Below are 27,886 nucleotides of genomic sequence, written 5' to 3'. Positions count from 1 at the left end.
AGGAGCTGACTGCCTGGGTTTCTGTCCCATCTCTGCCTGCCTGGCCTCAGAGCACAGCCCTGATGTCCTGCCTCAGCCCCTCGCACCTGCGCCTCGGCCTCTTCATCCTCAGATCTGACATTTCTCTGGGAGCTGAGGATCGAATGATGTGTCTTAGAACTAAGTGCCAGGTTCCGTGCCCTGCGCAGAGTGAGAGGCTTGGCGAATGAGAACCTGTTACCTTCCCTTGCTCCCTTCATCCTGGATGCCTGTGCCCAGGAAGGCGACGAAGCTGGGCTTCCCTGGGCACCATCCTTGGGCAAGCGCTCCTGCTAATGTCCTAATCATCTCAGCCCCACTTCCACCTGTGAGGGAGGTGGTGCTGTTTTGGCCCTATTTCACAAATGAGGAAACTGAGGCTCAGGGAGGTGAGGAGAAACCTGCTCAGAGCATATGGAGGTTCCTAGTCTAGGGGTTGACTTGGAGCCATAGCCGCCGGCCTGTGCCACAGCCACAGCAACGCCAGATCTGAGCTGCATCTGAGACTTAACGCTGCAACTCGTGGCAATGCTGGATCCTTTGACCCACTGAGCAAGTCTTGATTTCGAACCTGCATCCTCATGGATACTAGTCGGGTTCTTAACCCGCTGAGCCACAACAGGAACTCTCAGAACCCATTCCTAATGGCTGTACTGGCACCCCCTTGTCCTGGTCATTTGCAGAAATCCAGCGGCTCCTGGGTGGGAGCCATCCATTTGGGTGGGTGAGCAAGAGGAAGCCCGGCTGACCCTGACTCCAGACACAAGCAGCCGGCTTTGTCCCTCTCATCTGGGTTGTTGACAGCCACCCTGGACAGAGGAGCAGGTACCATAGGACCCTCTGGGGCCTGAAGTCCAATAGCATTTTCTCCCAGGGCTCCTCCATGCCCTCCCTCCAGACCTGGTGCCAGGCAGCTTCCCCTCAGCCTCGCAAGCACGTGGCACACAGAGGCTGGGCAAACCAGGGAGCTGGTGTTCTGTTGGGCACCTGCTCTGTGATGGGCATCTGGAAAGGCGTTGTTAGGAGGAGAACGAGGCTCAGGAGAGGGAAATGCCTGGAAGAGGTCACACCAGCAAGCGGCAGATGCGGGAAGGGAACCCACATCAGTCAGATCTGAGTCTTCAGGGGAAGGAGTGTCACACAGAGTCACAGATCCCATCCCTTTAACGGGACTAAAGTCGAGGCTCCCACTTCCATGCTAGGAACGAAGTCATCCACACTGTTGTGTAAAACTCTCACTTACGGAGCAGGTGCTTGATGTATTAATCTCATTTAACCGCCCTTGCTTGAAGAGGGCTGTGCCCATTTTGCAGGTGAGGAAAGCTGAGTGGAGTCAGAGCCTGCTGGCTGGACTCTGTTCCCTGGTCCAGCCTGGGCCCCACGGAGCCCCACAGAACAGGGCCAGCCCTCTTCCCCACCCCAGCCCCAGCCCTTGATGCTCGCTTTAGTGACTATGACCCTGTGACTATGGCTCTTACCAAGCTGGTGGTCATTGGGCATCTTCAGATCTCTTTCTGGGTGAGACACAGCCTGCTTAATGTCACCCAGCAAAGTTTAGTGAGCAGCCTTGTGTGGCTCTCTGGACTCAAGAAGGTGTCCTAACCACACCGGGGTCCTTCCCTCAGGCTGTAGCTGACCCCTAGGTCCCCAGCCTCCAGGGGTCACGCCACCCACTCCACTTTGTTTTTGTTTTTTTTGTCCACACCCTCAGCATATGGAAGTTCCCAAGTGAGGGGTTGAATCCAGGCTGCAGCTACAAACTACGCCATTGCTACAGCTTGACCCACTGAGCCAGGCCAGGGATTGAGCCTGTGTGACCCAGAGACAAGTCTGGGTACTTAACCTGCTGCGCCACAGCAGGAACTCCCCCACTCCACTTTTGATATCTAAATTCTTAGAGGGGCTGAGAGCCTGATAGAGTTGAGCCCTGGCTCCGAGGTCTCCCCTGTGCCTTCTGTGTGACACCTCCTTCAAGATGTCTCTGAACCAAGCCAGCTGGCTCAGGGGCCACCCATCTCCCAGACCCTCCTTGGAGAAGCCCTGCCTGCCCATCCCCGCCCCATTCTCAGTCCGATTGGAGTTAGGGTTTCAACTGCCCGATTTTGTCCTGAAGGAGGCTGGCAGTACTGGCAGGAAAGAGATGGAGGGGGAATGGGGGTGTGGGTGGGGCAGAGAGCAAGCTGATGATGTACCAGATGGTAGAGGGGCAGAGACTGGGGGGTTTGGGGTGGGGGGAGAGGAGCTACTGCAGTCCCTGGGCTCAGGCCCCTCTTGGGGGCTCTCCCTGTGGTCCGGCCCCTCTCCAACCATCATGGCAGGGTGAGGAAGAAAGTTCAAGGACAGCCCCCACCCAAGCCCAAAGCAAACACTGCCAGTTCCTTTCCGTAAGCACCCAGGGAAGCAGATGGGAGGCAAACGGGCAGCTTCTCCTGGGCCCCCATTTCCACGGCTCGCCCCTGCCCCATGTACTTTGCATGAGTCAGTCACGGTTCTCCATCACCTTGGCAACCAGTGGCCACACAGGTGCGAGCATGGGAAGCTCAGGCCCTGGACTGGGCCATAGGGGTGGCAGTTGGGTCAGGCCAGGGCCTCCACGGGGCTTGCGCCGCGTGTGCAACCTCGTAGGAAAACCACAGTGCCTTGTGTTCCCAGCATTTGTCCCCAGGGCAGCCGGTGTCCCAGCCTCACCCGCTTGTCCTTCTTGGGTGATGTCAAGCCTAGAGAGGAGACCATTCGGTGCAGGGCATCTCAAGGGTCACAGACTGAGCTCGTGACATCCTGGCATCCTGGGCCTGGGCACACGGCTGCATCTGTCAGCGTGTGTATTAGTGTCTGGAGCTTTCGCCAGAATCTTAAAAGGGTCCATTTTAGAGGTGGGGAAACTGAGGTCCAGAGAATAGAAGGCACTCATCCAAGGGTGCCGTCAAGTTGGGGCAGAGCTGGACCAGAAGCTGGGCCTTCTGACTCTCCATCCAGGTCTCCTTCGCCAGCTTTTGGTCTTCAGAGAGGTCACCTGTCCAGACTGAGCCCAGTCGAAGCAGCTCTCCCTGTCTAAAGGGACCCCCTCATTCTTCCTCACTGGAGCCCCCTGGTGTCGCATGAGCCCCCATTAATCCACATGAGTTACTGTCCTGCTCTGAACCTTAGTCTCATCATCTGAAACATGGAGAAAGGAGAGCAGCACCTCAAAAGGTAATGAGAATAAAGTGGGATGGGAGCCCGGCGAGTGCTCAGCCCGGTGCCTGGTGCGTAGTGGGCCCTTCAAACACATCAACGACAGAAATGACAAGTGCTCATTATCCCATCCTCCTCCTGTGCTTGGTAGCACAGACGCTGCCTCCCCCATGGAGCCCTTGGCTGGTCCATGCCTTTCTTCATCCTTAACCCATCTTGCCAGTGGGCGCAGCGTGGGGCAGAGCTGTCCCAACATGTTTTTAACCAGATTGGAGTCCTGCCTTTTTTTTTTTTTTTTTTTTTTGGTCTTTTTAGGGCCACACCTACGGCTTATGGAGGTTCCCAGGCTAGGGGTTGAATCAGAGCTGCAGCTGCCAGCCTACACCACAGCCACGGCAACACAGGATCCGGACAGTGTCTGCAACTTACACCACAGCTCATGGCAATGCAGGATCCTTAACCCACTGAGTGAGGTCAGGGATTGAACGCACATCCTCCTGGATACTGGTGGGGTTTATTACTGGTGAACCACAAGGGGAATTCATGAATTCTGGTTTGCTGGCCCTTCGGCAACTGCCCCTCTCCAGGCCTTGGTTTCCCCATCTGTATAATGGGTAGGTTTGTGGAGCTTTGCAGGCCCTCTTAGCTCTGACCCAATATACCACACTATGCATGGCCCCGGTGGCCCTGGCATCTTCCAGCATGTGCTGCCCTCATGGAGGCCCTGGTTTCTGTCTTCGAGCTGCAAGCCGTGTCCCTTGTGTGTCCTGGCTGTGTCCCACACCCAGCCCTGCCGCATGTGGGCTTGTCAGTGCCCTCTAGATCCACAGCGTTCTCAGTCACTCTTGTCCTCCACACCCCACAGCGGGGTCTCTGGTCAACTGAGACGTTCTTTTTCTCTACCATCCCCATGCCTGGCATATAACGTGCCCTAGAAAATGCCCTATTAAGTTATTAGCCTCATGACTCCCTATGTTTCTAATAGGGCAGGTGACTGCATTCTTGCTGGCTCTTAGAATGCCACCAGGGACTGGTCCAAGGAGGCCAGCGTGGCTGTCATTTGGGCATATAATGCCTGAGAGAGCCGGGGGAAAGGGTGGGTGAATTGGGGCCAGGCTGGGGAGGCCTTGAACCCCAAGGTTATGGGAGCTCAGCCATGACCCTGCAGCAATGCGGAGCCCTAGGAGGTGTTAGAGTCGGGGAGTGATAGACACGGAGCTGTCTTTCAGGGACTTAACTGTCACCTTGAGGCAGACAAAGAGGGCCAGAGAGGAGGTGATGAGGGCTGCGCTTGGGGTGTGACGAAAAGGTGGAGGGGTCTGGAAAGAACCCAGGGGACAGAGGATGAGTCAGCGCTGGAGCTTTTGACCTGCAGACACGGAGGGTAGATAAGGGCGGCCCAAAGCCGGCCTCCCCATTGTATGGATGAGGAAACAGAGGCCAGGAGAGAGGAAAGCCAGGCCCAGAACCCATTCCTCAGACGCCCTGGCAGGGCTCTCCCTTTCATTCCATGGGTTGGGTTTCCCTCTCCCCTGACTGGTTTATATACACCCAGAGAGGTGCAGGAACAAGCCCAAGATCACACAGCAGATCCTGTGTCTTTCCACAGCACCAGGGAGCCTCGCCCTGTTGTATGTATGTATTTATTTATTTATTTTTGCTTTTTAGGGCTGCACCTGCAGCATATGGAAGTTCCCAGGTGAGGGGTCGAATAGGAGCCACAGCTGCTGGCCTATGCCACTGCCCACAGCGACGCCAGATCTGAGCCATGTCTGTGACCTACAGCATAGCTCACAGCAACGCCAGTCCCCCGACCCACTGAGCGAGGCCAGGGCTCGAACCTGCGTTCTCATCGATCCTAGTTGGGTTTGTTAACACTGAGCCTCACTGGGAACGCCTCTCCCTGTTGTTCTAAACGTTTGTGGGTTGACTCCACCCCAGGGAGGGTCAGGGGTGAGGGAGGGGGCCTGTGACAGACTCAGGACCCTGAGTCACACATTGCTGGGGCTGGAAAGGACCAGCATTCCGTGAACAAGGGTCTCTGATTCAAACAGGTCCCGAATTTGCCAGAGTATCCCCCTGCCTCCCCTCATCAGGGGTAGAAACTGTCAATGTTAGGAATTTTCAATTTTCTGCCAACAGCCCCCGGCCTTGTGTGCTGGATCGGGAGTTGGGGGGGGGGGGCGGACACCCGGGGGCGGGGTGTCCCTCTGCAGAGCTGATGGTTGGGCTGGCAGGTGGCAGCTGTCAGAGGGAGAGGCCCCCCTGCCCCCCTTCCACCTCCTTACCACTTTGCTGCTGTTTTGCTGCTTGGATCAAAAGCCATCGCCTCGTGCTGTCATAGGGAGGTTAAGGGCTGGGTCCTGAAGTCTGGCTGTGTGATTTGAATCCTCGCTCTGCTGGTTGTGCCACTGAAGGGGAGTTATCTTAACTTCTCTGTGCCTCAGTCTCCTCATCTGTGAAGTGGGGTTAGTGATAGTCCCAGTGATCACAAGTTCTAAATGAGACGGTGAATGACACGCACGCAGCGCGTTGCCTGGTTCTTAGGATCGGTGGCTGCTGATTTGGAACATCTGCTGCAGGTCAGGGGCCAAGGACATTGCCACGTGCCAGACCCAGCTGGGTCAGGCTCTGAGATGTGGGCTCCATTTGCCCCCCACGTCTATCCCCCCCATGGGGGTACCTATGTCCTTTATGCCCAAGTGTTTGAAACCTCAAGAGGATGTGACCTGACCTCATCCAAGTGGCAGAAGCTGTGAGCCATTCTCTACGTTAGCAGGGCTACTCTCGCTATGGCCAAATGAGGTTCTGCCAGACCACCCAGGTCCTGCCGTCCCTGCCGAAGGGATCCTCCTAATTCCAGCCTCCTCCCCTTCCCCCAGAGCCCTCAAACCTCTCTACCTCCCCAGGTGCTTTTCCGCCCTGTGGACAGCGACAGGACCGGTATGTAAATATATGTGCAAATCCCCTGGCCTTAGGTTGCCAACCCTCCGGGAAGGCAGAGTCATCTCTGGGACCCCCACTTGCCAGCCATGGGACCCCAGGGCAGGGTGATCTGCTCCCTGCTCTTCCTGCTGCGGGCCCTTGCTGAGAACTCGGAGTTCTACCTGCCTGGGGATTACCTCCTGGGTGGCCTCTTCACCCTCCATGCCAACATGAAGGGCATCGTCCATCTCAACTTCCTGCAGGTGCCCAAGTGCAAGGAGTGAGTCTCCAGTGTGAGGCTGGAAGTGGCGGTGGAGGTGGGGTGGGAGGCGGGCTGGTCCTGTGGTCCCGGGGAGCCCAGGTCAGGACCAAAGGGTCAGAAAGCCTCTCCTCATTCACCAAACCCCCATCCTGGATGTGCCCCACTGGCTCCCAGGGAGACCCCACAGAGTCCGTGTTATCAAACTCTTACAATTGCGTTCTGAAACTCTGAGACCCGGTTTTTCCAATGTCACATCTCTTAATAAAGAGTCATAAGATGTCTGAGCCTAGAGGGGTCTTAGAGAACATCAAAACCACCCCCACTTGCCCTCCCAATGGGTCCATGCCAGGGCTCAGGTGTAATTCCTTTGAGGGACAGTCTGTGATTTTTCTGTAGCAGGTTCTCAGACTGGAAGGAGGGTTTGCATTTTCCCAGGGCTGTGGTTGGGTGAGCAGGGGTGTTTTTAGGACGGGAGGGGTTTCCTCCTGTACCCTCTTCCTTGTGAGCATCTTTCAGAGATAGAGTGGGCCACCTGCGTGCAAGCCTGGAGGCCAGGATGCTGGAGCCAGCCTGGGATTATAAAAATCTGGGAAAGAGGGAGAGAGGAGGAAGAGTGCAAAGGTGATTAAAGTCTGACTCTGAGAAACACACCATTTATATGATGTTGGGGAAGATTACATGCTGGCCTGAGAATGGAGAGGGCGATGGTGCCAGGGATGGTGCTAAGCATGACGTTGGATATTTTGATGCTTGTGATGATGGTGGAGAGTCCAGTGACGTGATGGTGATAGAGTGATCGTGGTGATGCTGCTCGTGTTGATAGCAGTCATACTGATGACAGTGAAGATGGTGATGATGTTGGTGGTCATGTGATAGTGACGGAGGTAGTGCTGGTGGTAATGGTAGTGACGGTGAAGGTGGAGGTGGTAGTGCTATTGGGAATGGTGGTGATATGTACTGACTGTGGTGATAGTGGAGGTGGTGGTAGTGGTGCTAGTGGTGCTGGTGCTGGTAGTGATGGTGGTGGTAGTAAAATTGGTAATGGTGGTGGTGCTGGTGGTGATAATAGTGATGGTGGTGGTAGTGATATTGGTAATGGTGGTGGTGACGGTGGTGATAGTCGTGATGGTGGTGGTGCTGGTGGTGCTGGTGCTGGTAGTGATGGTGGTGATAGTGGAGGTGGAGGTGGTGGTGGTAGTGATATTGGTAATGGTGGTGGTGACAGCGGTGATAGTCATGATGGTGGTGGTGGTGCTAGTGGTGCTGGTAGTGATGGTGGTGGTAGTGATATCGGTAATGGTGGTGGTGGTGACAGCAGGGATGGTGGTGTGGTGACGAGGGTGCTGATGATGGTAGTGGTATTGATGACGATGGCCACAGATGTGGGGTGACTGCGATGGCCTTGGTGGTGCCATCAGGCATAGGAACAGCAGGCGCTGATAGTCACAGTGGCAGGAGTGGTGATGGAGGTTATGGGGTCACACTGGTGGACACCTATAGGGTGATGGGCGTGATGATAGGGGTGACAGATGGGATGGCGACAGATCATAGGGATGGAACCCCTGGTGGCAGTGGTAGTGACAGATGGCGGTCACGGAGATCGGAGCACCAGAGGTGGCCATGGGCATGATGGTGATCTTAGAGCTGTGATGGTGTGAAAACGATGTGGTAAAGATGCCAGAAGCTTCTGGAGTGGTTCTTGGGTGAAGCCTTGGCTTTGCTATCGCAGGCTGGAGGGACAAGCTGTCTTCCCGCCTCACTGCCCCTCCGCACTCTGGACCCGGTGCTCACTCCACCTCCGCTCTCCCCCCGCCCTGCCCCTGTGGCCCCACCAGGTACGAGACGAAGATGCTGGGCTACAACCTCATGCAGGCCATGCGCTTTGCGGTGGAGGAGATCAACAATGACAGCCGCCTGCTGCCGGGCGTGCTGCTGGGCTACGAGATGGTGGACACCTGCTACATGTCCAACAACGTCCAGCCTGTGCTCTACTTCCTGTCACAGGACGACTACTTCTTGCCCATCCAGGACGACTACAGCCACTACCTGCCCCGCGTGGTGGCCGTCATTGGTCCTGACAACTCCGAGGCCACCATGACCGTGGCCCACTTCCTCTCCCTCTTCCTCCTTCCCCAGGTGAGCATCCCTCCACCCTGGGGCCCTGGGAAAAGGAGCTGGGGAGGGGGGCAGCCAAGTGCTCGTCCAGAGGGCTCACCACATCCACCAGTCCTGGAGTGGGGTGGATGGAGGAGCTGAAGCAAGGTCAGAGCATCCACCCTCGTCCTGCCAAGCCAGCCAACCTATCGGTTACGTGCTCAGGCTTTGGAGGCAGACTTGGGTGTGCATCTTGCCATGGCGAGACCTCGAGCCCATCTCTTCACTCTCCTGAGCCTCGGTTTTCCCATCTCTAAAATGGAATGATAAGAGGTCCATCCTTGAACTGCCTGAAGATTAAAGTGTTCAATCAACGTAAGAGTTTGTAGCGCAAAGTAGCTAGTCAGTAATGTCACTGTTCTGGGAATGTATCTTGCGTGAGAATGAAAACACAGAAAGCACTCAGTATTATCCTGTATAGTTGCCTAGCACAGCATCTGCCTCACAGCTAGTCCTCAAAAAAGTGCTATAGTATTTCTACTGCTATTCTTTTTTTTTTCAAGATGCTTTTCTTTCTTTCTTTCTTTCTTTCTTTCTTTCTTTCTTTCTTTCTTTCTTTCTTTCTTTCTTTCTTTCTTTCTTTCTTTCTTTCTAAGGAAATATTTTATTTCTTTTATTTTTTTTCTTTTTTTGCCTTTTCTAGGGCCGCTCCCACAGCATGTGGAGGTTCCCGGGCTAGGGGTCGAATGGGAGCTGTAGCCGCCAGCCTACGCCAGAGCCACAGCAACGCCGGATCTGAGCCGCGTCTGTGACCTACACCAAGCTCACGGCAACACCGGATCCTTAACCCACTGAGCGAGGCCAGGGACCGAACCCACAACCTCATGGTTTCTAGTCAGATTCGTTAATCACTGCGCCATGACAGGAACTCCTCTGCTGCTATTCTATTATCATCATCATGATTGAAAGGGGATAGGCTGGAACGAACATAAACATCTGTTCATTAAAGAGCAGCTAGCACAAGACCTGGTGCACTAGTCTTTGTAACTACAGGTAATTACAAATACTGTAAATTTTGCTGTTATTTATTATATCAGGCACCAAGGATCTAACTTGTAATAGGTGCTCAATAAATGTATGTGTACATTATATATATATACACACACACATATATATGTTTTTTTGTGCCCGAGCCAGTGACATGTGGAATTTCCCAGGCCAGGGATTGAACCTGAGCCACAGCAGTAACTCAAGCCACTGCAGTAACAATGCCAGATCCTTAACCCTGTGCTACTAGAGAACTCCCTAAGTGTTAATATTCTTCTGTGAAGTGTCTAGTCCAGGACTGAGCTCATTCTTTCATTCCTTTAACAAACATTTATTGAGCACCAACTATGTCAGGCACAGTTGTTGGTGCGGAGGATTCAGCAGGTAAAACAGAAATCTGCCCTCATATAGCCTATCTTCTAGTGAGGCCAGACAGATGATCCATGTAAAAAAGTATGTGATATAGAATGAATGAGAGAAAGAAGGTGATGGAGGAAAGCCCAGCAGGTGCAGGGAAGTGGAGCCCATGGGGCAGGAGGAGTGGGTACCGGGAGATGGGACAGAGACTTGAGGAGGGTGCAGGAGGGAGGGAGCTCTGTGGGCATCTAGGAGAGGAGGATGCAGGACGAGGCATCAGCAAATGCCGAGGCCGGGAGGTGCCTGACTGTTGGTGGAACTGGTTGAGCGGAATCGGGACTAGTGGGAGAGAAGGAGCACATGAAATCAGAGTGGTGAGGGCTGGCGCCAATGATGGAGCCCCTTAAGGACCACTGACGGACTCTGACTTTTCCTGCGTGATATTAGCAGCTGTGGGAGGGCTTTTTAAGATTTTATGTTATTGAGAGTTCCCATCGTGGCGCAGTGGTTAATGAATCCGACTAGGAACCATGAGGTTGCGGGTTCAATCCCTAGCCTTGCTCAGTGGGTTAAGGATCCGGCGTTGCTGTGAGCTGTGGTGTAGTCTGCAGACACAGCTCGGATCCTGCATTGCTGTGGCTCTGGTGTAGACCCATGGCTACAGCTCCGATTAGACCCCTAGCCTGGGAACCTCCATATGCCTCAGAAGCGGCCCTAGAAAAGGCAAAAAGACAAAAAAAAAAAAAAAGATTTTATGTTATTGAAGTACAGTTGATTTACAATGTTGTGTTGATTTCTGCTGTACAGCAAAGTGATCCAGTTATACACATATATGTGTATATTCTTTTTCATATTCTCTTCCATGATGATTTATCACAGGATATTGAGTATAGTTTCCTATGCTGTACAATAGGATCTATCCATTTATCCATTCTTTTTTTTTTTTAGGGCCGCACCTGTGACATATGGAGGTTCCCAGGCTAGGGGTAGATTTGGAGCTGTAGCCACTGTCCTACACCACAGCCACAGCAACGCCAGATCCAAGCTGCCTCTGTGACCTATACCACAGCTCACGGCAATGCCAGGTCCTTAACCCACCAAGTGAGGCCAGGGACCAAACCTGCGTCCTCATGGATACTAGTCAGATTCATTTCCTATCCATTCTATATATAATAGTTTGCATCTGCTAATCCTAAACTCTCAATCCATCCCTCCCCTCTCCCCCTCCTCCTTGGCAACCACAGGTCTGTTCTCTATGACTATGCATCTGTTTCTGTTTGTAGATATGTTCCTTTGTGTTATATTTTAGATTTCACCCAGAAATGATATCATAGAGTATTTTTCTTTCTCTTTCTGACTTACTTCACTCAGTATGATCATCTCTAGGTCCATCTATGTTGCAGCAAATGGCATTATTTCATTCCTTTTTTAGGGCTGAGTGGTATTCTATTGTATATAGTACCACGTCTTCTTTATCCATTCCTCTGTCAGTGGACATTTAGGTGGTTTCCACGTCTTAGCTATTGTGCATAATGCTGCTATGAACACAGGGGTGCATATTTCTTTTTGAATTATAGTTTTGTCTGGGTATATTTTGTCCAGCAGTGAGATTGCCGGATCACATGGCAACTCTACTTTCGGTTTTTTGAGGAACTTTCATAGGGTTCTTCATCGTGGCTGCACTGATTCACATTCCCACCAATAGTGTAAGAGGGTTCCCTTTTCCGTTGGGGTGTTTTAAGCAGAGAAGTGATGTGACTGGTGTACGTGAGCAGGGTCGCCCTGGAGGCCCCCTTAAGTACAGATTGTAGAAGGGAGGGGAAGAGGATATGGTGGCAACTTACAACGGGAATAATGGTGGCTGGACTAGGATGGCTTGGGCAGGTGGTATAGACACGGGAGAGACACATTTTGAAGGTAGATCCAATGGGATTTGCTAATGGATTGAGTGTGGCACATTTGGGGGAGATGAACCAAGGAGGCCTACAGTTTTTGGCCTGAGCAACTGGAAGGACAGAGTCACTATCAATGAAGATGGAGGAGATTGTGGGTGAAGCAGGTTCAGGGGAGACAGGAGTTCAGTTTTGCCTGCGTTAAGTTAGAGATGTCGGGTAGGCAGTTGCAAATAGGAGTCAGAAGTTTAACAGAGAGGTCCAGGCCAGGGCTCCTGGGATTGTTGGCAGGAAGTGGAATTTAAATCAGGAGCCTGGGAGTTCCCGTCATGGCACAGTGGAAATGAATCTGACTAGGAACCATGAGGTTGCAGGTTCAATCCCTGGTCTCGCTCAGTGGGTTGAGGATCCGGCATTGCCACGAGCTGTGGTGTAGGTCCCACACATGGCTTGGATCTGGCATTGCTGTGGCTCTGGTGTAGGCCGGCAGCTATAGCTCTGATTGGGAACCTCCATATGCTGTGGGTGCTGCCCTAAAAAGACAAAAGACAAAATAAATAAATAAATAAATAAATAAATAAAGCCAGGAGCTTGGGAGTTCCCTTTGTGGTGCAGTGGAAACGAATCCAACTAGGAACAATGAAGTTGCAGCTTTGATCCCTGGCCTCCGCTCAGTGGGTTTAGCGTTGCTGTGAACTGTGATGCAGGTTCGCAGATGTGGCTCAGATCTTGCATGGCTGTGGTGTAGGCTGGCAACTATAGCTCCAATTGGACCCCTAGCCTGGGAACTTCCATATGCCAAGGGTGTAGCCCAAAAAAAAAAAAAAAAAAAAAAAAAGCCAGGATCCTGAATGGGATCACCAAGGGAGGGGGAGAGCAGATAGAGAAGAAACAAGGCCTGAAGGCTGAGCCCCAGGGTGCTCCAAGGTCAAGAGATCAGAGAAGAGGGAAGGAGATGGAGCAACCAGCGGGTGGGGAAGGAAACAGAGACGGTGCCATCCCAGAGGCTGAGGCAGGAAATGTGACTAATGTGAGGATGATGGTGAGAAGGAAAGGACCCTGCGCAGGGATACGCAGGAGGCACCCAATCAGTGCTACTAGATCATGAGAATGATAATGATGGACATCACCTAGCCTTCGGCTTGGCGCACAGTAGGTGCTTGGTACGTGTTACAATAAGGAGAATCCTGACGATGCTAATGTAAAGCGCCTAACCGAGGGCCTGGCACGTGATAGATTCTTGCGAAATGTTACTACCATAATGACCATCGGGAGTTCCCATTGTGGCTCAGTGGGTTAAGAACCTGGCGTCGTCTCCGTGAGGATGCAGGTTTAATCCCTGGCGTCGCTCAGTGGGTTAAGGATCTGGCGTTGCTGCAAGCTGCAGCAGAGCTCGCAAATGCGCCTGGGATCTGGTGTTGCTATGGCTGTGGTCTGGGCCTCAGCTTCAGTTCCGATTCCGCCCCTATCCCCAGGAGCTTCCATATGCTGTGGGCGCAGCTGTAAAAAGAAAAAAAAGAGACATAGAGAGACCACAGTGACCATGATGATGACAGCGTAACCCCCTAGTTCGGGGTCCAGCACATAGCAGGTTCTAATTCATTGTCATCATGGTGATGACCACAAACCACTGGCACTATGGGCTCCCCAGATGCCACCGGGGTGAGGAGAGCAAGTGGAACTGCCCTGAGTAGGGGGGAGGGCGCTGAGACTCTTGCTAATGTCCATGGCCCCTCCCCTCTGGCAGATCAGCTACAGTGCCATCAGTGAGGACCTCAGCAACAAGCTGCATTTCCCAGGGGTGCTGCGCACGGTGCCAGGTGCAGATCACCAGATCGAGGCCATGGTGCAGCTAATGCTGTACTTCCGCTGGAACTGGATCATCGTGCTGATGAGCAACGACGATTACGGCCGCGACAACAGCCGGCTGCTCAGCCAACGCCTGGCGCACCATGACATCTGCATCGCCTTCCAGGAGACCCTGCCCATGACGCAGCCCAACCGGAATATGACGCAGCTGGAGCGCGAGCACCTGGAGGCCGTCGTGGGCAAGCTGCGGCGGAGCACCGCGCGCGTGGTGGTCGTGTTCTCCCCAGACCTGTCCCTATACAACTTCTTCCGCGAGGTGCTGCGCCAGAACTTCACTGGCGCCGTGTGGATCGCGTCCGAGTCCTGGGCCATCGACCTCGTCCTGCACAATGTCACCGAGCTGCAGCGCACGGGCACCTTCCTCGGCATCGCCACCCAGGCTGTGTCTGTCCCGGGCTTCAGCGAGTTCCGCGTGCGCCGCTCTCAGGGTGTGCGGCCCGCGCTCAACAGGAGCAGCCAGGGGGCCACCTGCAACCAGGAATGTGACTCCTGCATGAACACCACCGAGTCCTTCAACACCATGCTCACGCTCTCGGGTGAGCGCACGGTCTTCAGCGTGTACTCCGCGGTCTACGCGGTGGCCCACGCGCTCCACAACCTCCTGGGTTGCAACCAGATCAGCTGCCGCAAGGAGGTGGTGTACCCTTGGCAGGTGAGGCCCCGCGCATGGAAACATGGCCCCTCCGAGCAGGCGCAGGCGCAGGCGCGGAGTCTGTGGTTGCCATGGAGACGGCCCAAGCCCTTTACTCTAGCCTCCCCTTCCTTTGGTGGGTTTTGGGCCAACAGGTTGGGGAGGCCATGGGACATGCCCTGCCTCCAGACACATAGGAATCCCTCCCGGTGACCAAACAAAATTCCTTTAAAAAAAATTAGTTTAGGGAGTTCCTGTCATGGCTCAGCCAATTGAACCCAACTGGGATCCATGAGGATGTGGATTGGAACCCCGGCCTGGATCAGTGAGTTAAGGATCCAGGCATTGCCATGAGCTATGTTGTAGGTTGAAGATTGGGTTCCAATCCTGTTGCTGTGGCTGTGGCGTAGGCCCGCCGCTGTAGCTCAGATTCGACGCCTAGCCTGGGAACTTTCTTATGCTGTGGTTGTGGCCCTAAAACAAAAAGTAAATAAATAAACAGTTTAATCATCAGCATTCAAGACGCCTGTCCTCGGAAGTTTGGCTGAAATTCCCTGGAAAGAGGCCCCGCAGGCAGTGGGAGTCCCAGTTCTCAGCATGGAGGCCCTGGGATGGGCCTGTGTGCTCCCATCAGCTCTCAGATTTATGGATCTCCTCCCTGCCCCAGTTCTGCATCACTTTAACTCAGACCTGAAATTTGAATCTGCGTTTTCCTGTTGTTTTTGTTTTTGTTGTTGTTTGTTTGTTTGTTTGTCTCACCATCATGTGGAAGTTCCTGGGCCAAGGATCGAACCTGAGCCACAGCAGTGACCTGAGTTATAGCAGTGACAACACCAGATCCTTAACCATTAGGCCACTAGGGAACTCCTGCATTTCCTGGTTTACACACACACACACACACACACACACACACACACACACACTCTACCATGAAGCCTTTGGAAGGTGGAGAAGACTTTACTGATGATTTGGAGGAGCAGAGGGGACATACGACAGAGATGTACATTTTCTACCTGCTGCCAGGCAGCTCTGCTTAAACAGTTCACTGTTTTTTTTTCAGAGTTTGGAGGCAGCTGCCCCATCTATGGCTCAGTATCCTGTCTTTATCCTCCCCTTGCCTCCTTTAGGCATCTCCCATACAGCCCACCTCTTAGGAGGCAGGTGGTGGTGAACGGAGCAGAGCTTTGGAATCAGACAGACATGGGTTTGAGTTCTGCCACCATTAGCTGTGCAACTTTGGGCCAGTTATTTAATCTCTCTGAGCCTCAGTGTTCTCATCTATTAAATAGAAGGAATAACACGTATGCTGCTGAGTTGCTGCGAGGATGGACTGTGATGTATGCGCATTCCTGGTGCAGAGTGGAGGCTGAGCATCTCTGCCTCCATTTCTGACCCCAGGGTCTGGCCTGAGAGAGGAGGATGGGGCTTGGGGACAGAGCCACTGCTGGAGGTGGGGGTGGGGCTACATGAGGAAGGGGAGCCAAGGCTCAGATCCGTAAAGGGAGCCGGGAGAGGTCCAGACACCTACCAGTTATAGGCCACACTCCCTCAGGAGAGTCGTAGGGAAAATTCTGGCTCCATACCTTGAACCCCTGGAATCCCAGGTTGCTCAGCCCAGTTTGGCCAGGTGACTGCAGGGGGGTCACGTAGACCCCAGCACCAGCTCGCCAGGGGGCACCACCATCCTGATCCCTATCCTCAGGCAACCTCTGGGGTGGAGGCTCCCTCCTCTCAGCTCCCAGGACCATTGGTCTCAGACCCACCAAGCTGTGCATATCCAAAAGGCTTCTAGAACCAGGACCTCCCTCTCCTGGCAGGGCAGGGAGAAGGCTGGGGATCAGCTCTCTTGGCTATTCATCTGTTAGTTCTTGAGGTGAGGTGAGCCCCCAAGGTGGAGTTCAATAGATGCTCTCATTTATGGAGGCATGCTCTAGGAGCCTGACTGATGGGATCTCTAAGCTGGAAGCCCTTTGTGGATCAGCCCAGAGAGGTTCAGTGACTAGCCCAAAGTCACACAGCACATCGAGGACAGAGCTAGGACTGGAATTCAGGCCAAATGACGTCCAGTCCAAAGCATGTTCTAGTTCACACCGGCTTCCATATAGTCAGAATGATAGGGAATGAGGTGGGAAGAGAGTAAAAAAAAGAGAGTTGGCTCTAAAGTGTGGGATGGAACAGGGCCCCAGGGATTGAGTCCCAGAAGGATGCTTCAGTGGGAGGTGAGTGCTGGCTGTTTACCAGGCACTGTGCTGAGCCGCTGACATAGATGGACTCCTTTACTGCATCAGAGCCCAGAAGATCAGGCTTCTGTTGCTCCCAACTTGCAAAAGAGGAATCTGGGGTTTATAGAGGTTAGGTGACAGGTCCAAGGCCTCCCAGCAGGGGGTAGTGCGGATGCCTAAACCCACATCTCTCTGGCTCTAAAGCCAGAGCTTTCGGCCACTGCCTCCAAACTGATACATTTTCAAAGTTTGGCCCCATTTTACAGACATGGTAATCAAGGCCCATAGGCTAGTAGCCTGTCTCTCAGGACCATGCTCTGATGCCAGCTCCACTTCCCTTCCCTCTGCCCCCTCCAGCTGCTTCCAGAGATTCGGAAGGTCAACTTCACCCTTCTGGGTCACCAGATCTCCTTCAACCAGCAGGGGGACATGTCCATACAACTGGAGGTCATCCAGTGGCTGTGGGACCTGAAGCAGAACCCTTTCCGGAGTGTCGCCTCCTACTACCCATTGAAGCGGAAGCTGAAGTGCATCCGAGACATCTCCTGGCACACCCCCAACAACACGGTCAGCTCTCTGAGGCCGGCAGTCAGGGCTCATGCTGGGTGGCAAGGGCCCTTTGATCCGGGATTCCTGATGGGGCGCCAGCCGGGTCTCTGTTTGTGGGGGTGCTTCCTGGGGTCCCTGATGGAGAACCGTTCATCCCCCAGGATGGCAGACGGCCCCCCCAGCTCCCGCTAGTCCATGGCACTCACCTTTCCTTTCTTGACCTTTTTTTTTTTTTTCCCCCCGGTCTTTTTTGCTATTTCTTGGGCCACTCCTGCGGCATATGGAGGTTCCCAGGCTAGGGGTCTAATCGGAGCTGTAGCCGCCGGCCTACACCAGAGCCACAGCAACGCGGGATCTGAGTCGAGTCTGCAACCTACACCACAGCTCACAGCAACGCCGGATCGTTAACCCACTGAGCAGGGGCAGGGATCGAACCCGCAACCTCATGGTTCCTAGTCGGATTTGTTAACCACTGCTCCACGACGGGAACTCCTTTCTTGACCTTCTTGTTCGCTGGCCTGAGACCCCCTCAATGACCAGGTGGTAACCACAGAACCCTGTCATGTCTGCTGATGGGAGTTTCCCCCTTTGGAGACCAGAACCTCTATTCTAGCAGATTTGTAAGATGGGGGGGGCAAGAAGCTCCAGTTTGACAATGGGTCCTTGGGAAGAATGGTGATTGTGGCCAATCCTTTTTCCACACTGTGGTTGTTGAACTCACGTAGTCTATCTTTTTTTTTTTTTTTTTTTTTTTTCTTGCTTGGGGCTGCAGCATTCAGAAGTTTCTGGGCCAGGGATCGAACCTGAGCCACAGCAGCGACCAGAGCTGCTGCAGTAACAAGGTTGGATCCTTAACCTGCTGAGCCACCAGGGAACTCTGGACCCACATATGCGAGAATGATCAAGTTCCATGTGGTTTGTGTCATGACAGAGACTAGAAGAGTAAACTTAACTCTGCTGCAAGTAGTGAATGTGAGTGAATTGACATCTTTCTTTTTTTTCTTTTTCTTTTTGCTTTTTAGAGCCTCATCTGTGGCATATAGAAGTTCCCTGGCTAGGGGTCGAATTGGAGCTATAGCTGTCAGCCTACACCACAGTCACAGCATCGTGGGATCTGAGCCACATCTGCCACCTACACCACAGCTCACAGCAATGCCGGATCCTTAACCCACTGAGCGAGGCCAGGGATCGAACTGGCATCTTCATGGATGCTAGTCGGGTTCGCTAACACTGCACCACGATGGGAGCTCCTCCTTCCTTTTTTTTTTTTTTTTTGTCTTTTGTTGTTGTTGTTGTTGTTGTTGCTATTTCTTGGGCCGCTCCTGCGGCATATGGAGGTTCCCAGGCTAGGGGTTGAATCGGAGCTGTAGCCACCGGCCTACGCCAGAGCCACAGCAACTCGGGATCCGAGCCGCGTCTGCAACCTACACCACAGCTCACGGCAACGCCGGATTGTTAACCCACTGAGCAAGGGCAGGGACCGAACCCGCAACCTCATGGTTCCTAGTCGGATTCGTTAACCACTGCGCCACGACGGGAACTCCTCCTCCTTCCTTTTTAAGACCGAATAATATTCCATTGCATGTATATCTCACATTTTGCTTCTCCATTCATCCATAAATGAACCCTTGGTTTGTTTCCACATTTTAGCTATTGCGAATTAATACTGCTATGAACAAGAACGTACAAATATCTCTTCAAGACTCTGCTTACGTTTCTTTGAGGGTATATCCAGAAATGTAATCACTGGATTATATAGTAATTCTATTTTTAGCTTTTTGAGGAACTGCCATGTTTCTACGGTGGCTGTACCAGTTTACATTCCCAGCAGCACACCAAAGTCTGCTGTTGCACTTTCTCGATATCCTCACCAACACCTGTTATTTTCTGGCTGTTTGATAGTCGCCATCCAAATGCGAGTGAAGTGGTCTCTCATTGGGGTTGAGATGTGTTCTTTCCTAATCATGTCTGATATTGGGCATCTTCTTATGATCTTATTAACCATTTGTGTATCTTCTTGGGAGAAATGTGTATTCAAGTCTTTTTTTTTCATTTTCATTTTCATTCTTATTATTTATTTATTTTTAGGGCCGCACCCACGGCATATGGACGTTCCTAGGCTAGGGGGCACATCGGAGCTGCACACGGCAGCCACAGCAACTCTAGATCCAAGTCACGTCTGTGACCTACACGGCAGTTCATGGCAACGCCGGATCCTTAACCCACTGATCGAGGCCAGAGATCGCACCTGCATCCTCATGGTTACTAGGCGGGTTCGTTACTGCTGAGCCATGACAGGAAGTCCTGAGTCCAGTTCTAGGGACCATCCCAGCACCACGCTCCCTCCTAGAGAGGGGCCAGTTTCCCTCCCCCGAGCATCCTGCTGGGATGAGCTGGGGAGGGAAGGGAGGCCCCCAGAGTGTGGGAATGAGGACTCAGGGTCTTTTGCCCTCCTCCCTCCAGGTCCCTGTGTCTACATGTTCCAAAGACTGCCAGCCTGGGCAAAAGAAGAAGCCAGTGGGCACCCACCCCTGCTGCTTTGAGTGCATTGACTGTCTCCCTGGCACCTTCCTCAACCAAACTGCAGGTACAATTCACAGACCCACATGCTTGCCCTGCCCCTGCCCTGCCCTGGGAGCGTCTCCTGTGCCCTTCACCTTGGGCAGCATCTCTGGGGTCTTCCCCAGGGGACGTAAGTGTCCAAAGGCCAGGGACCATGTCTTTCCCACCAGCAGGTGAGGGCTTGGGAGGAAGGAATTATAGTTGTTAGGGCTCTGAGTCAAGGAAACCTCCATTCAGATCCGGCCTCGGTCACTTCCTGGCCTGGTGACTTTTCCTGGCTGAGTGAGCCTCAGTTTCCTCATCTGGGAGATGGGGTTGCTGTGAGGATCTGAAGAGCCGGTGGGTGGCAGGGACTTCGTGAGCGCTGGCTATGACGGTAGGGGTTGCCCTTAGCTCTCCCTCCCGCTGGGACCTGGCCCAGAGGAGGCCTGGAGGAGGCTGACAAGGTGGCTTTGGCGGACGGGACTTGCTGTGGGCTCTTGCAGACGAATATGAATGCCAGCCCTGCCTGAGTTACCAGTGGTCCCACAAGAATGACACCTCCTGCTTCAAGCGGCGCCTGGCCTTCCTCGAATGGCGTGAGGCGCCCACCATCGTCGTGGCCATGCTGGCTGCCCTGGGCTTCCTCAGCACCCTGGCCGTCGCCATCGTCTTCTGGAGACACTTGCAGACGCCCATAGTTCGCTCGGCGGGGGGGCCCATGTGCTTCCTGATGCTGATGCCGCTGCTGATGGCCTACACGGTGACCCCCGTGTATGTAGGGCTGCCCACCGTCTCCACGTGCCTCTGCCGCCAGGCCTTCTTCACCATCTGCTTCACCATCTGCATCTCCTGTATCACGGTGCGCTCTTTCCAGATTGTCTGCATCTTCAAGATGGCCAGCCGCCTCCCGAGCGCCTACCGCTACTGGGTCCGCTACCACGGGCCTTACGTCTTCGTGGCATCCATCACGGTGCTCAAGGTGGTCATTGTGGGGAGCGGCATCCTGGCCACCACCCCCAACCCCACCGCCCGCGCCGACCCTGATGACCCCAGCATCATGATCCTGTCCTGCAGCCCCAACTACCACCGGGGACTGCTGATCAACACCAGCCTGGACCTGTTCCTCTCTGTGCTGGGCTTTGGCTTTGCCTACGTCGGCAAGGAGCTGCCCACCAACTACAACGAGGCCAAGTTCATCACCTTCTGCATGACCTTCTACTTCACCTCCTCCGTCTTCCTCTGCACCTTCATGTCGGTCTACGAGGGGGTGCTGGTTACCATCCTGGACCTCTTGGTCACGGTGCTCAACCTCATGGGCATCAGCCTGGGCTACTTCGGCCCCAAGTGCTACATGATTCTTTTCTACCCGGAGCGCAACACACAAGCTTACTTCAACAGCGTGATCCAGGGCTACACCATGAGGAGGGACTAGCCCTCCTATCAGCTGCCCACTGGGACGAGGGCCTCAGCTTTGGGAGATGGAAGCCAGGGTGGGGGGTGAGGGTGAGTGGGGCTTGCTGGTCCAACTCCAGATGGATGCAGGGAAGCCACTGCTATTACCACCTCGCCCTGCTCTCTGATTGGTGTCGCTCTGAGGTTCTCTGCATCCTTGGCTGTCTTTACCCAACCTAGTGATGAATGCCTAAAAACGTCTGCCTTTTATTCCTTTCCCTCAAGCTATTTAGCTGGCCAGACGCCGCATGCTAGAAAAACAACCCAAAGTGGCCCATGGGCCTCCAAGGACAAGAGTCCAGCTTGGCAGCCTACAGCCGCCATCTGGTGGTCACCATGGGTACCTGCAGGTTCTGGCTCCTGCGCTTCTGTTCAGGGTGAAGGGATGCTATGCGGGTGGACGGGGCTGGGGTTGGCATGGGAAGATGTGAGCTCAAATAATGCTGCTCAGCCTCATTCACTAGTGGCCCATGTGTCCGAGGCTCGCCCCCCCAGATTTCCCCAGAGCACGAACCTCCAGCTTCTCTGCTGTCTCCGAGTATGGCTGAGTGCATAAGGGCTCATGAATAAAGTTCACTTGGGTGAAACGAATGGGTTTTCTTCTTGATTCCCAGAGGTCCCCTGAGAATGAAGATGTGGCATGGGCGACTTTGGTTCCATCTCAGTATTGCCCCTTCCGAGCAGTGTATTTGGGGCCGATTCTTTCCTGCCCCTGAACCTCCACATCCCTGTCTCTAAAATGGGAACATCAAAGGATCAGAGATAATGGGTGTAGAGTGCATACAGTAGGTACTCAGTAAATGCCAACCACTGCACATCCACACATCCTGGAACCATCAGGGACAAAATAAGGTTGTGTTTCCTTTCTGTACCCCAATGTCCACGGTCTATACTCCTGTTCACAGTACTGGGTTTTATGGGAAACTAGATTCTACCAGCAAGTTCTGAGTGTTGTTGTGGGGGTGTTTGAACCTCAGGGGTGCTATGGAATCACCGTCTGCCATGGCACTGCCACTGTAGCACTGCCAAACCTGAGAGAGCCCGCCCTGCTGGGTATGATGGTGCCCATGTCAACCACCCCCGGTGGTGGCCTCCAGCAGCAGAAGGGCCCTGACCTTCCTGTCCGGGGATCAAACCTGGCCTTTGGTGCTCACTGGGGAGCCAGAGCATCAGTGCTGAGGCCTCCAAATTGCTGCCCAGAGAGGCTGAATGACCGGCTCAGGGGCACCCAGCTGGAAAGAGGGAGAGGGAGCGTCAGAACCTGGCACACTCAGGCAGAGGGACAGGCGCCCTGAAGATTCAGTTACTACAGTGACAGGGTGGCTTCTCAGAACTCCCCTGGGAGTGACTGAGAGCTTGGCCAGCACCAACCCTGGCAGGAACTTTCTTAAGCATCTCTGCTGCTGGGAGGACTGGACCAGGTCCTCCACGTCCTGAATTTACCTCTTTCGCTCTTCAAGGCGGCGGGGGGCAGGATCTGGAATCGTCTGGGATTTGAGGCCACAGCTCATATTTTGGGGCTACTTATCCCTAATGGTGGGGACTGTCCCTCTTTCTCTTCCCAGACTCTCTTTGGAGCCTGGTACAGAGCAGGGGCTCCCTGATTATTGACAAACAGCTTCTTCCATCATGTCCTCCACCACCTGTTCTCCAAACCACTGCATCATTTTAAAAAATGTTACGGCTACACCCATGACATATAGAAGTTCCTGAGCCAGGGATTGAATCTGAGCTGCAGCAACACCAGATCCTTAACCCACTGCCCTGGACTGGAGATTGAACTCACACTGAGATCCAAGGCACTGCCGTCAGATTCTTTTATTTTGCTTTGCTTTTTAGGGCTGCACCTGTGGCATATGGAGGTTCCCAGGCTATGGGTTGAGTTGGAGCTATAGCTGCCAATCTACACCATAGCCACGGCAATGCCAGATCCTTAATCCCATGAGTGAGGCCAGGGATTGAACCTACATCCTCGTGGACACTAGTCGGATTTTTTACCGCTGAGCCACAGTAGGAACTCCTGCTGCGGTCAGATTCTTAACCCACTGCTGCTGCGGTCAGATTCTTAACCCACTGCACCACAGCAGGAACTCCAACCATCACATCATTAATTCAGTTCTTCCTTCATAAGCTTGGGTGCTAGTCTGGAGAGATATTCAGAAAGACACAATAACTGTACTTAACAATCGTTGAGGACCTCAGCGAACATTCAGTACCCTTTCTAAGAAGTCTACGACTCTATCCATCTATTCCTTACGTATTGGACTCCGTTATTTGGGCACAGTTAGGGCCCTTATTTTGCAGGTGGGAAAAAAAGAGACTCAGAGGGATTATGACACATCCCCAGCCCCGCACAGCTCACCCCCAGAACCATGACCTTCTGTGGAGTGAGACCCAGATGGCCCTGCCTGGAAAGCTGGTGCGAGGGAACCACAGTCACAGTGTGTGTTGCAGGGGGAGGACTCATTGTCCCCACCAGGGCACCATGAAGCATCAGATTTTCAGAAGATGGCTGGTGGATGCAGAGATGAGGGAAGACTTTGGGGGAAGCTGGCATTTGAAAAGAGCCTTGAAGGACAGAGAAGTTTGGGAGGCAGGATGTTTGAGTGTTGGGGGTGGCGGGAGGAACGGGGAGGGCACCAGAGCACAGGCAGTGCAGAGGGAGGCCAGTGGGAGCAGGTGGCTGAGGGTGGCCTGGTGGTGAGAACCGGACTTGGAAGGATAGCTGGGGCTAGGCTGGGAGCAGGGACACTGACCGAGGTATCGGGACCTTGTCTTTCCTGGTGGCCACCGCCAGCATCCCCTGCACAGGCTGGTTTGCCCCTCCCCTGGGGTCACCGGAGGCTCTATTCCTCGCTGTCCCTCACCTCTGTAACCAGCCTCCTCTCTGGCTCCCTCCTCTCCCCACAGTCTTGGGCACTGGCCTGGCCTTATGGGCTGGGGACTGCTGGGGAAAGACCCCAAGGCTGCGCTGTTGGTGTGACCGTCTCTTCTCTGTCCCCTCCGCTGGCTTCCCAGGGGAGCCCAGAGCCTCGGCTGAGACCCCGTCTGGCCTTGAACTTCTGGGGAGCAGCTCCGCACAGTCTGTTCCTGGATGTGCTGGTGTCCTGTCGCCCTCGCCCTCGGGACCAGCTTGTCAGAGGCTCAGGGAGTTTTAAGCTCTTAATTCTCTTTTCTTGCCTGCTTCTGACGCCTTGGTTTAAACATTTTTTAAAGGAGATAATGACCTCATTTTCCTGGTTCTGCCTCACAGCCCACCATTAGAGAGAGAATCCCGGAATCCCACCGACCTCCGAGGAACCGGCTCCACTGTCCTTTCTTTAGCCACCCTGAGCTGAGATCCAAGTTCTTTCTTGTTCACCTCCAGGGATGGGAGGCTCCTTGAGGACAATGCCAGCTCTTAGACTTATTTTTATCTCTCGTCCTACATCCTACCTGTCAGCAAAACTCTTGGCTCTACCTTCAAAATATATCCCATTTCAAACCAAGGTTCTTTCGCCAGCCCCCTAATTACTTCTGCCCTTGTCCCTATGGCTTCTCCCCATCTCTCTCAGAGGAAGAACCTCAGTCCTTACGTTTGCGTCAGACCCACAGCCCTCCCACCCCTTGCACCTCTCCCACCTCTTTTTAGATCCTTCTCTCTCCCTACACTCCTCTGCAGCCACCCTGTTCTCCTCTCCATCCCCCAAAACTGTCATTTCTGCCTCAGGGCCTTTGCACTGGCTGTTCCCTCTTTTCAAAATGCTCTTCCCAGGAGTCACATGGCTTGTTCCCTCATGTATTTTCTCTTCCTGTTCAACTTTTTTTCTTTAATATTGACCATTGTCTTTATTTTTTTGGTCTTTTTACAGCTGCACCTGCGGCGTATGGACGTTCCTGGGCTGGGGTTGATTTGGAGCTGCAGCTGAGGCCTATGCCACAGCCACACAATGACAGATCTGAGCTGCATCTGTGACCTGCACTGCAGGTTATGGCAACGCCGGATCCTTAACCCACTGAGCAAGGCCAGAGATTGAACCTGCATTCTCACAGAGATAACACTGGATCCTTAACCTGCTGAGCTCCAACGGAAACTCCCAACCGCTGTCTAACGCATTCTCCATCTTACTTCTTTGTCTTGTTTATTACGTTTCTTCTCAACGACGCTACACTGTACGAGGGTGGGGAGTTTGGTCTGTTTTGTTTACGGATGCATCTCAAGCATCTAGGCAAGTGCCTGGCACAGAGCAGGTGCCCAGGAAATGCTGGGTGAGCGACGAAGTGAATGCCTGAAACAGAACCACCATGGGTTGTGAGGTCAGAAGGGAGAACCAGGGGCAGGTGCGGAAGTGAGGCGGGTGGAGCCGAGCAGTTCAGGTCGACAAGTGAGGCTCGTTCTCTCTTGCACCCCGTCTTGCTCATTCATTCATTTATTCACCCAACAAATGCTTATAAAGGACCCCTAGGGTCAGGCCCTATGTGTTCCCGAGGTGAGGCTGCCCCAGATATCAATCCTCGCACAGGTGTTCTATCTAGTGGGGGAGGGACCCAGGACACCGTGTGACACTGTGTGAGGGTGGGCTCTAGGTGTGGGGTCGCTCAGCGTGGGCACCTCGCCTTGGGAGACTGAGGACAATACCCCAAGGAGGTGACATCAGCCAAGGCCTGAGGAGTGTGCTGGTGTCGGTGAGCGAGGTGGGCTTGGAGGGTGTGCCCGGCAGAGGCCTGAGCAGGAGGACCTGTGTCTACATAACAGGAAGGGATGTGGAGCTGAACTGCAGAGCGAGGGTGGATGAGGTGGGGGCGGGGAGGAGGGCAGGGAGGAGGGGGGCGGGGGTGAGATAGAGGGACACAGGGGATGAGAGAGAGGGAGGGAGAGAATGTAGGCGAGAGGAAAAGAGAGAGAGACAGAGAGAGAGAGGAAAAAGAGAGGGACACAGAGACAGAGAGAGAGACAGAGAGAGAAAAATAGAGACAGAGAGACAGAAATAGAGAGACAGAGAGGCAGAGAAAGACAGACAGAAATGAGAGAAAGAGAGAAGGACTGCGAGACAGAGACACAGAGCAAGGGCACCTGTCCAGCCGCCGGGCCTGGGACAGTGTGCTCAGACCCTGTGCTGCAGTGTCCTCTTCCATGAAGTGGGGCGATGGGCACCGTGCCGTCTGTGCGGGCTGTGGTGAGGCTGGCAGAGTGGCCCCTGTGAAGCACTCAGCAGGGTGCCTAGCGCAGAGCGAGTTCTTGGCAGGTGTTGGCTACGATGATTTGTCCTAAGAGGAAAACATGCAGGGTTTCTGAAGAGAGGAGGGGGTCCCCTTGGGCACCAGGTCCAGGTGAGTGAGGGCACAGCGTGGTCCAGCAGCGGCCATGGACTTGGGGCAGCATCACTAGGCCTGGATGAGAGAGAGGCCCTGGCGTGAGAAGCTCCTGGTTTGGGGGGGCTGATGGCTGGGAAAGCTGCCCCACAGGTGGATGGGTTCAGGCCAGCTAGGAGTCAGGAGGGCCCCAGAGGCCCGTCACACCACCCCCTTGCTTCGGGGCAGGCCTGGGGCCCAGTCTAGAGGCCAGTGCTGACCTGCTTTATTTGGGTCTCCCGGGCTGGCCCAGGAGTGCTAGATGCAGGGACCAGGCAGAAACGGTGACATTGTGGGAACCCAGGACCACTCTGGTGGATTCGCACCTGCCTCACTGCGTGACTGGAAGCCAGCCTTTCCTCCATCGCTCTGGGAAGAGGAAGTGAGCCGGGTTCTCCTTGGGCCTCAAACCTCCCCCATGAGACCCCCCCAGGAGGTGTTCAGACCTGCCACCACCGTCGGGGGTGGAGGGGGCGGTCCCAGGTGGGCCAGGGGAGAAGGGCTGGGCACCACCTCCCCCGCTGCCAGGAAGATGGGAGTTCGGGCTTTTCTCTCCGATAACGTATCGGCCCATCTGCTTCCAGTTAGCAGCTCTGGGTGAGCCTAATTGGCAGATCAAACCATTCGATGTTCCACGTTAGATAAGTAGTTAGAACGGCCTCAGCAGGGGCTGACACTTTTTGGATGGAGCCCAAGCCCTGTGTTGACCACCTCGGGGCCTGGGGTGTTAATGCAAACCAGACCCTCATGCACGGAAGCGGCAGGATATTAACAAGTGTCAAAAGGCTTTGAAGAGCCCAGGCAGAGGCGGCTGCGCCTCTGCCCCTGCGCCGAGGAGGGGCGCCCGGGATCCCGAAACTTAAGCTTGAACTTCCAGGAGGAGGGAAGGGCTCTCCGAGGGTGGCGTCCTGATGCTGGCTGTGGCTGGGGACATCTGAGAGCCAGTGGGTCCTGGCCGGGCAAGACACAGCGGAAAGCTACGGATTCAAAGAAGGAAGGCCTTGGTTGTCACTACCTGTGTGACCTGCTGTGGGTCACACGACATAAAGGGTCTGGGTCTAGCTGTGTGACTGGGGGGCAAGTGGTATTACCTCTGCACTCAGCTTCCCCATCTGCAAAATGGGGAAAAGCTATCCTGCCTCATTTAAGGTGGATGGATTTGGTTTAGATCCCAGCTTGGCTTGTCACTAACTTGGACACGATAATTAAACCTGTCATAGCTCACGACCACCATCAGTAAAACGGAGTTAATAACAGAAATCACCTTATCAAGGTTGCTGTGAGGGTCAAATTAGATAACACAGGTAAAGTATTAGGATGGCACTCGGCCCATGAGAAATGCTGTGTAAATGCCAGCTGTTGTATTAGTCAGCATTTGCAAGGTTATGCTGCTGTGACAAACAGTGATTTACAGAAGCAAATATTTCTTTTCTTTCTTTTTTTATTTTTAGGGCTGCATGTGCAGCATGTGGAATTTCCCAGGCTAGAGGTCGAATTGGAGCTGCAGCAGCTGGCCTGT

General features: G+C 53.8%; 1 protein-coding gene across 2 annotated transcripts; it reads left to right on the top strand.

The window, feature by feature from the left end:
- Positions 1–6,224: 6,224 nt before the first annotated feature.
- TAS1R2 (taste 1 receptor member 2) lies at positions 6,225–21,144 on the top strand. Of its 2 annotated transcripts, none has more exons than XM_021093444.2 (6): positions 6,225–6,397; positions 8,215–8,515; positions 13,517–14,290; positions 16,849–17,058; positions 19,504–19,627; positions 20,088–21,144. In XM_021093444.2, the coding sequence occupies exons 1-6, from the start codon at positions 6,225–6,227 to the stop codon at positions 21,014–21,016; spliced, it is 2,511 nt and encodes an 836-aa protein (XP_020949103.2). In that variant the 3' UTR covers positions 21,017–21,144.
- Positions 21,145–27,886: the final 6,742 nt, after the last annotated feature.

This window comes from Sus scrofa, chromosome 6 (genome assembly GCF_054392235.1).
Source record: "Sus scrofa isolate SSC_HxYL_T2T_F1_AM1 chromosome 6, Sscrofa_HxYL_maternal_Yorkshire_Landrace_v2.0, whole genome shotgun sequence".
NCBI classification, from domain to species: Eukaryota; Metazoa; Chordata; class Mammalia; order Artiodactyla; family Suidae; genus Sus; species Sus scrofa.
The sequence above is the reverse complement of the archived record's forward strand: the minus strand, read 5'-3'. Positions and strand labels throughout refer to the sequence as shown.